General features: G+C 63.4%; 1 protein-coding gene across 1 annotated transcript; it reads right to left on the reverse strand.

The window, feature by feature from the left end:
• Positions 1 to 36: 36 nt before the first annotated feature.
• Positions 37 to 7,364, reverse strand: SLC2A6 (solute carrier family 2 member 6). The gene is made up of 10 exons (XM_077774634.1): positions 7,267 to 7,364; positions 6,593 to 6,755; positions 5,310 to 5,516; positions 4,730 to 4,829; positions 3,951 to 4,162; positions 3,474 to 3,626; positions 2,741 to 2,849; positions 2,173 to 2,358; positions 1,812 to 1,957; positions 37 to 1,150 (listed from the first exon to the last, which is right to left on the reverse strand). Exons 1-10 carry the CDS (start codon positions 7,362 to 7,364, stop codon positions 995 to 997), a joined length of 1,530 nt encoding a protein of 509 aa, XP_077630760.1. The 3' UTR covers positions 37 to 994.
• Positions 7,365 to 8,841: the final 1,477 nt, after the last annotated feature.

Consider the following 8,841-nt stretch of genomic DNA (forward strand, 5'->3'; position numbering starts at 1 on the left):
GCTGGGACCTCTAGTCCTGGGAGTAACTGCCATTTTATTGCGGACCTTCAGTGCTGCTGGCCTGTTGGCAGCACCTCAGGGAAGTGGCTTGTCGCAGTCACAGCCGGGAGGAGCCAGAGCCCGTCCGCCGGGGCCATCCTGTGACCAGGCTCTCCCAGGCCGCCTTGCCCCTTCTCTCTGCCTCCCCGCGGCCAAGTCAGGGGCGGCCACAAAGGGGGCCTTGCCCAGGGCATTAGGCCCTGGCAGCCTTGGCTGAGAGTTTGGGTCTGGCCGAGCCTGGATGCTGCGTGGGCTCCCCTACCTGTGACAGACCCCATTCCCTCCCACTCCAGGGCCGAGAGCCTGATTTATTGTTACAGACGGGGTGAACATGGTTTACAGACCAGGGCACTTCAGAGCCCCGTTTCCAGAGGTCGGGCAGGTGTAGGAGGAAGTGTCTGTGCTGGGCTTTGTGCCCTGGCCTGGGAGTCCAGAATGTTCTCTGTGGCATCCACAGCTTCCAGAAGTGCAGATCTGTCTTCCCGCCCGTAGTTAGGACGCTCAGTGGTGACTCAGTGTCAGAACAGAATGGCATGATGACGTCCTGTGTGGAGCCGGCCACCGCCTCCTGCCCTGTCCGGCTCTGTCCTTGGTCCAGCCCTCTGCGGGGGCATCCTCCGCACATGAGTAAGGGCCGAGGTCCCAGGGTCACCCAGCAGGGCCTTGTCCTGGACCCGGGGCCGTGTACTCCCCTGTGGCCCATGGCTGCCTCCTCTGCCAGCGGGTCTTGGCCGACGAGCAGGTGACACGGCTGAGCTGGGGCCCAGGCTAGACAGGGGTGCTGCCTGCCCAGAGCCAGAAGCACACTCTGGGGGCCTGCCCTGCTTCTGTCTGGTCCTCCTGGGCTCCGTCTGATGGCATGTTGCTGCTGCCCCCTGGGCTTGGGGTGCAGGCTTGTGGCCAGCACAGAGGCCCGGCGTCCAGTGGTTGGCCCCTCCCAGGGGGGGACCCTGGCCTAGTGCAGGAAGGACCTCCTCCCAGTGCGGAAGAAGGACTCAATCTGCTCCAGCGACCGGCCCTTGGTCTCAGGCACGCAGCAGCCAGTGAACAGCAGGTTGGCCAAGCAGATGGCAGCAAAGAAGAAGAAAGGCACCTGGAGGCCGAAGGCATTCTGGGGACACGGAGGGAACGGTCACACAGGGGCTCCCAGCATTGTCCTGCCCCAGCATGCACCTAGGGGGTCCCGCACCTGCTTATCCGCCTGCCCGCAGGCCTCACTGGGCTCCACGCTGCCTCCCCGTGGGAGACACAGGGGCTTTAGCAGGTCATCCCGCCCAGCCCCAGGCCCTCGAGGTCTGGGGCAGCCTCCCTGTGGTGCCGGGCCCCTAGGACTTCCCCCGCCCTGGCCCGGACCTGGGACCTGGATCTCTGGTCTCAGCCTCAGCTCAGACCCCCACCTCTCTCCCTCGCTGCCCCTGGCCAGGACCACACCCCACACGCCCTCCTGCCGTGCCCCAAGCTCGTCTGTGACACTCTGTCGGAGCTGTGCATGCTCTGGGTGCCCCCAACCTTGCCCTGACCCACAGCCTCCACCAGGACAGGCGCTGCCGAGCTGCCCTGGGAGGGGCTTGAACCGAGAGAGAGAGAGGAGAGGCATGGGGGACGCGCGCACAGAGCTGGATGTGCACTGTCCAGCAGAGATCCACGCTGAGAGACCCAAAGTGCGCGTGGACAAGTGTGGCCCACGGGGCGTGGTCGCCCTGGCCCGGGAGGACCTCTGTGGCACTTGGAGGTCGTGCCCGAGAAGCCCGAGCCCAGCCCCCGGCACTCACCACCACCAGCAGGAAGGACTTGGTGAGGGCGAAGGCGGTGAGCCAGCTGACCAGCACGCAGAGCCCCGAGGCCACGCCGCGGGCTTTCAGGGGCAGGATCTCGGACATGAGGAGCCAGGTGATGGGCCCCCAGCCCATGGCGTAGCCTGCCGACAGAGGGGACGCGGGGCCTCTAATGCCTCCACTGAGCCGCAGAGAACCCTCCCCGGCCACCCTGCCAGACCCGGACAGCGCGGCCCTGCCCGTGCCCTACACATCCCCGCACCTAAGCCCGAGACAGCCCCTCTCTAGCTGGCCACCGGCCCCCCCAGCCACTCCCCACCACCCCCGCCTGTGCTGCTGGGGTCATTGCCACACCTACCCATGATGAAGAGCATGGTGGCCACCAGGGGCACCAGGGTGAGGTAGCTGGTGGGTGTGGCCAGGGGCTGCTCCGTGCCCCCCAAGGGCACACTCTCCATGCCCACAGTGCTATTAGGAGCCAAAGGCTTTGGACTGAAGTGGACATACAGTCCCAGTGTCAGGTTGGCAGCAAACATGATGGTGGCTGTGGACAGACAGGTGGCCCTCGGAGGGGCCAGGACCGTCTGAGCTGGGTGCTTCGCCAGCACCCTGCGCCCTGTGTGGCCCAGTTCTCATCCAAGGCCACTGTCATGGCCTGTCAGTGACTAGACGCTTCCTGCAGAGCTCTGACCCTGCCTGCGCATGAGCTGCTGTCACACCCACTCACAGCTGGCTCGCTTGCTCACCCAGGCCCCAGCAGATCTTTCTGGAGCAGCTCGTCACTGCCAGGCCCCATGCTGGGCACTAGTGGGGGCAAGGCCAGCACGGCAGGTCTGACCAGCCTACCCCCCCCCCCCCGGAGCTCCCAGCCACGTGGGCGGGCTGCAGCAGGGGTCAGCAGGGGCAGGGGGCAGGCCAGGGCTCACCTGAGACGAAGAGCAGAACCTTGCGGCCAGCCAGGTCCATGGTGAGGGCGGCAATCAGCACAGAGAAGAGCCTCACGGCCCCCACAATGGCTGCGTCATCCTTCGGGGGCTGCAGGGAGGGGGCCACCGGGAGCTGAGGGACCCTGCCTGCCACTCCTGTCCCACCTGCCCCCCCACAAGGCGCTGCAGGGCGCCCAGGCGCCAAGCCATGGGCACATTGAGCCATGGTGCTGGGCGCTTCCTCTGGTCACCTAGCTGGGCCCGCGGGGCCTCTCGGCCAGGGCACAACGGCCACGCCCGCCACCGAGCAAAGGCCAGCAGAGAGTCCAGGCATCACAGCGACTTGTGGGACTGCACTGTCACTAATCTTTAAATCTCATCTCCCTCTGAGCCCAGGACAGGCTGATGGAGGCCTCCTCTCTGCTATCTCCGTTCTCCAGAGGCGGAAGCTGAGGTCTGGGAGGGGCGTGGCCGATGCTCTGAACCCCGGGGTCCACGGCCCCCAAGGGCCCTGCACTTCTATACAGTAGGCTCCTCAGTAATCCTGTCTGTTTGAAAACACATGAGGTTGCTCACGACTGTTATTCTGAGAAGGGGTGGATGGCACAACAGTGGAGAGAGATCCCAGGGGGCTCCACACGGCGCATGTGCCCCTGGCCCGAGGTGCTCAGTAAGGGACGGCCTCTGCGGGTACCGTGGACAGAGCTGGGGTGGTGTGGGGCCGGGGTCTCACCAGCAGGACTGCGGTGCTTTCGAAGATGGGCTGCAGGTAGACAAGGATGGGCGTGATGCCCGTCAGCTGCTGCAGGAAGCGCATCAGCACAGCGATGAGGATGGGCCGGTACACGTGGGGGCTCCGGGCCTCGGCCCATGACACACGGGTGCTCTAGAAACACAGAGCTGCTGCTGAGGGTGCTCCCCACCCCGCCCTGGACTCCTCCCTTCCTCCAGGAAAAGACACTGTGCACCGAGCAATCCAGCCACGGACCCCCGCCCCCCAGCCCCAGGCTCTTGGATGAGTGGGTGGGACAAGGCAGGTGTCGGTGGCTCGGAGCCCGTGCTCTGGGTCAGGGGCGGCAGCATCTCCCCTTCCCCTCATTCTTAGAGGTGGGGTCGCTGTCTTCCCCGTTCCCCAGGACAAGTGACCAAGGCTCAGAGAGGCCCAGTGGCTGGCTGGGCCACACAGGGCCGCGCACCCACCCTCCCGCACCTGTCTCTGGACGTTGTCCTGGATCTGCGAGAACTCCCAGCGGATGTCAGTGTCGGCCCCGCGCAGCCAGGCCAGCGACCGCAGCGCCTCCGCGTCCCTGCCCCGCGACAGCAGGAAGCGAGGGGAGTTGGGCATGAAGCTGAGCAGCACGGTCATGACGAGCACTGGCCCTTCCCCGGCCACAGCCAGCCAGCGCCACGGCAGCAGGAGGCCTGCGGGCGAGGATGGGGTGAGGAGCCGGCGTCTAGGCTGGACGTACGTCCCCTCCTGTCGCTGCCTCTGAGCAGCCTCCTCCGTCCTCAAGCGCTAGTCCCAGGGCCATCTCCATCTCCCACAGGAAGCCTACCCTGCTTGCCCCAGGCCTCTGTGGTCTAAACTAGGAGGGGCTCCCGGGATTGCCTGGCCTCTAACACAGGGCCCAGCACACAGCAGAAGGTCCTTGGAGGGTCTCAAGGGCCTTGGCAGGGTGACGGGGGGCTAGACTGAGCAGGCAAGGCCCCAGGCTTCCATCTCCAACCCCCCCCCTCCCCGTCTCAAGCAGACGTGCTCTGATCCCTTTTCCATATGGACTTCACGTATGACCAGAGAGAGGCAAGGCATTGCCTAGAGGTACACAGCACAGTGGTGGCTGAGCAAGCGTCTTGTCCCCCAGCTCGGGGTTTGTTCCGGGGCGCACTCACTGCCCTTCCACCCACATCTGCTCAGCAGCGGTACCCTGTTACCCCCCGCCCCCCGCCCGCACACAGGAGGTGCTCGCTGCTCGTCTGGATGATACTTGCCAAGGGCGTAGAGGGACAGTGACCCGAATACCGCCATGAGCTGGGGGGTGGCCCCCAGGGCCCCACGGACGCCTGGGGGAGCGATCTCAGACACGTACACCTGCAAGACACGGTGAAGTTTAGGCTGCTGGGCCCGGCCCAAGACGGGAGGCGTGGCCTGGTGAGTGGCCCTTGCAGAGTGAGCATTGGGGACTCCCGGTGGGGTTCTTATCCTGATGGGGACTCAGTCCATTTCCCTGTCAATGGGCAGAAGCTCTGAAAATGGGTAGCCTGAGGTTGGGAAGCAGAGTAGACCCTGCTCCCCAGGGGGAACAACTGCCACCTCCAGGGCCNTGAGCAATGTGCCTGATTGTCAGGAAATGGGGTAGGAACTATGGGGAATCCAGAGTGAGGTCAACTGGGGGTGTGGGGCCAGATTTCCCTGAAATGGGCTGTTCTGGTGGAGGTAAGCTGAGGCTCCCTGGCAAATATAACCTCCCCCTGACCAGCTGGCTCTAGGGCAGGAGGCTTTAGGTACTCGGTGCTCTCTCTGCGCAGTGCTGAGGCGGCGAGGGGACAGGGTGGGCGGTCCTGGCCTTACCGGGATGCAGGCAGCTGTGAGCCCCCCGGCGAAGCCCGTCAGCGTCCTCCCTAGCAGCAGCATCCAGAAGCTGTGGGCGCCTGCCATGAGTGCGTAGCCAGCTGCCGAGGGTACGGCTGAGAACATGATGCTGAGCTTCCGGCCCAGGAGATCGTTGAGGACCATGGCGCTGAGGCCCCCAGCCGCCGCGCCCAAGGTGAATATGGACTGCAGGAGAGGAGTGCACGGCAGACGTGTGTGGGCACCCCGCACTCCTGCCATGCCCCCCCCCATCAGGGCCTAGAGGCACCTTTTCCAGGCCCACCGTGGGCTCCTGGGGTTCAGGACTCAGGCCCTGAATGGTAGTGAGCCTCCCGTCTCCAGGCGTGTACAAGCAGCATGTGCGTAACCATTCACTAGAGATGCCACCATGGGCAGGGGCCTGCTCTGCACAGGATGTGGGGCCGTGTGCCCACGGTGGTTTTGCTCAGCTGAGCGTCTAAACGTCTGATGCGAGACTGCAGCAGACTGGAGGATTCTGTAACCTAAAGCCCCTGGCATGTTTAGCCTTGGGGGTTCTTGGAGTCCCTGTGGCGTGGAGTGAGTAGGATCCGGTCAGCAACTGGGGCACGTCGCTTGGCCGATCTGAGCCTCAGTTGCGTTAGCTGTTTTATGGGGGATGGCAGGGGTCCCCACGCTTAGGGTTGGCCCAGGACTTAACCAGCTCTCTCGGAAAGTATCCAGCAGATCCCTGGCGCATACTAAATGCTCAACACACTGGGTATTATCTTAGCTACTATGCTGTCATTGTACATTTACGGCTACTAAGATTATAATTCTAGAATTCTGGGACTCTCAGGGCCTCTGCCCTTCCCTTCCACTCACCCACACTCTGTCCTGGGACCCTCCTCGCCCCAGCCGGTGCCTCTTTCTATCGGCACCTGATGCCCTGTCCCTCATCAACCCGAGAGGCGTCTGTTCTGCTGTGACAGCCCGGCTATGGGTGGGGGGCAGTCTGGGGAGCCCTTAACCCCCCGGGGGGAGACCTGGAGGCCTACACCCCCACACTTGTTCCTTCCCACACCTTCTCCTTCAGCTCTCACTTCCTCCTTCTGATTCAGAGCCATCATCTGGCCTCACTCTCCCACTGCCCCTCCTGCAGCCCGGCGTGGATGGGGTGGGTGGGGAGGGGGCAGACCAGGGCCCTCGAAGGGGCCCCATGCCTGACATTTTGGGGGTCCCTAGCTTCGTGGGTCCCTGCTCACCCTGCCCTGTCCATCTCCAGCTCAGAGCATGGCTCTTACCCCAAACCAGGATGCCTGGGTCTTGGTCAGCCTCAGGTCCGGGTCCAAGGAGAGCTCCAGAGCAGGGATGACAGGAGACGTGTAGACGAGGGCGTACCCAAAGCTGAAATTGCCCAGCACGGCGGCAAAGGTAGCCAGGAACACCCTCTTGTTCCGTGGGGCCCTGGTGGGGGGTGGGCAGGATGATGAGGTCTTTGAGTTCCTCCTCCCCCAGCTGCTGAACCTGCCCTGAGCCAATGGCTGCCCGCTCAGGCGGTGAGAGCAGCGCTGGGGAGGGCCGGTTCAGGGCCAGACTGTCAGCCCCCAGAGCCTGGTGCCCTTTCGCTTGGAGAATTCCCCAGGACGATCCCCAAAGCCCATCCCCGTGGCTGTGACACGGGTGAGGGAGCGCTTTTCGCTAGAAGAGGAGGCTTGGTTTCTGCTGCCGGCTTTGCCGCTGAAACTTGCTGTGTGACCTTAGGCAAGCCCCTTGCCCTCTCTGGGTTTCACTCACCTTATCTGAGCCCGCTGGGGGCTGGGCCCTGTACAGGGGGGAGCAGCTCCTTAAATAAAACTAGGGTGTCTGGGGCAGGAGGCGACCAGATGGACCCTTGGTGGACACTCACGGAAGGTCAGAGAAGGCCCGAGGCGGAAGCCAGCCCCCGCCCGCAGCCCCCATGCCCAGCGACTCTCACCCGGCTCGCGTCCTCTCCCCCGGCGACGGCGACGCGGACGACTTCTCAGGGAAGGTGTCATAGTCCGGGCCCTCGGCGCCCAGCAGCGGCTCCTGCATCGCGGCCNNNNCCGGGCTTTCCTGGGGCGCGGGCCTGGGGGCGGGGCTCGGCCGGGCTTTCCTGGGGCGCCGCGGGGTGCGGGGCTCGGCCGGGCTTTCCTGGGGCGCGGGCCTGGGGACGGGGCTCGGCCAGGCTTTCCTGGGGCGCCGCGGGGTGCTGCGCCCAGCAGGGCTTTCTTGGGGCTGGAGCCCGGGGGCGGGGCGGGGCGGGTGCTGGGGTGGGGCTCCGTTGGGGCTTTCCAGCGGCGCGGACCGCGGATGTGGGGCGTGGCTGGGCTTCAAATGGGCGTTGCCCGCGCCTCGTGAGCCCCTGGGCTGACCCTGAGGATGGGTACCCCGCGCCCCGAGGAAGAGACTTGCGGGGCCTGGAGGCAGAGCCCCTGCGGATTCGTCCGTGTCCACGTGCGGATGTGAGTGGGACACCGGCCTGGGGCGCGGACTGCGGCCTACCCTCAGGCCCAGAGAGGCGCAGCGACTCGCCAAGGTCACACGGAGAACACTTGTCTCCTTTGCTCTGCCTTCGCTGGACTCCCTTCGTGCTACATCGTGTCCTGCGTCACCGCTGGCCCCGCTGCCTCCCCTCCAGGGACGCGGTGCAGTCGGGTGCAGTCCTGACGAGTGTCCTGCGCCGCGTCCCGGACAGCCGGAGGGCGTGGGTGGTGGCTCCGGCCACAGAGACTTGTACTTGCCCCGTTGCTGGTCTTCTTTGATTGCAGGAATAAATTGGGCTTGTTGAAAATCATCCAGGTAATAAGAGAAAATTCAAAGATAAGAAACGCTGAAACTGAATATCCCAGGAAGCTTCATCCTCAATAGGACAGTCACTGGTGCCCGATGCCCCTGTGGACTTTTCCAGGGAGGGGCTGGATCCCACCCCGTTCTGCTGGTGGTGCCACACGTACGTTTCAACTGATCCTTTGTTGTTGAACATTTAGGTTATTTCCAAGTTCCAGCTATTAAAACAATAAGTTGTTTGAAAAAGGTATTATATAGGGGTGCCTGGGCTGCTCAGTCAGTTCAGCGTAGGACTGATTTCGGCTCAGGTCTTGAGCACACATCCGGTCTGTTGCATCAAGCCCCATGCTGGCCTCTGTGCTGACAGAGCGGAGCCTGCTTGGGATTCTGTCTGCCTCTCTTCCGCTCGCACGCAAATGCTTGCTCTCTCTCAAAAATAAATAGAGAAACGTTAAAAAAGATAAATGATACAATTCCCCTTTACTATGGAAATCCAACTAGTAGGGCCACAGGAAGAATAGGCTCTGGAAAGCCATATTCATCACCGTGCTGGCATCCGTGTCTTTCCCCACCTGCGTCTGCTCTTCATGTTTTCCCATTGTGCGTGCATACCATCGTGTGACCCTTTTGCGTCGTATTGTAAGCATTTTCTTGCCGTAAAGGACATAGGCTTTGGATCCAGCGCCCAATAAATGGTGACTCTCGTTGATGTTGCACAAGTCTTGTAACTGTATTTTAACAA

Source organism: Crocuta crocuta, unplaced genomic scaffold (assembly GCF_008692635.1).
Source record: "Crocuta crocuta isolate KB4526 unplaced genomic scaffold, BGI_CrCroc_1.0 scaffold458, whole genome shotgun sequence".
In the NCBI taxonomy this organism is placed as follows: Eukaryota; Metazoa; Chordata; class Mammalia; order Carnivora; family Hyaenidae; genus Crocuta; species Crocuta crocuta.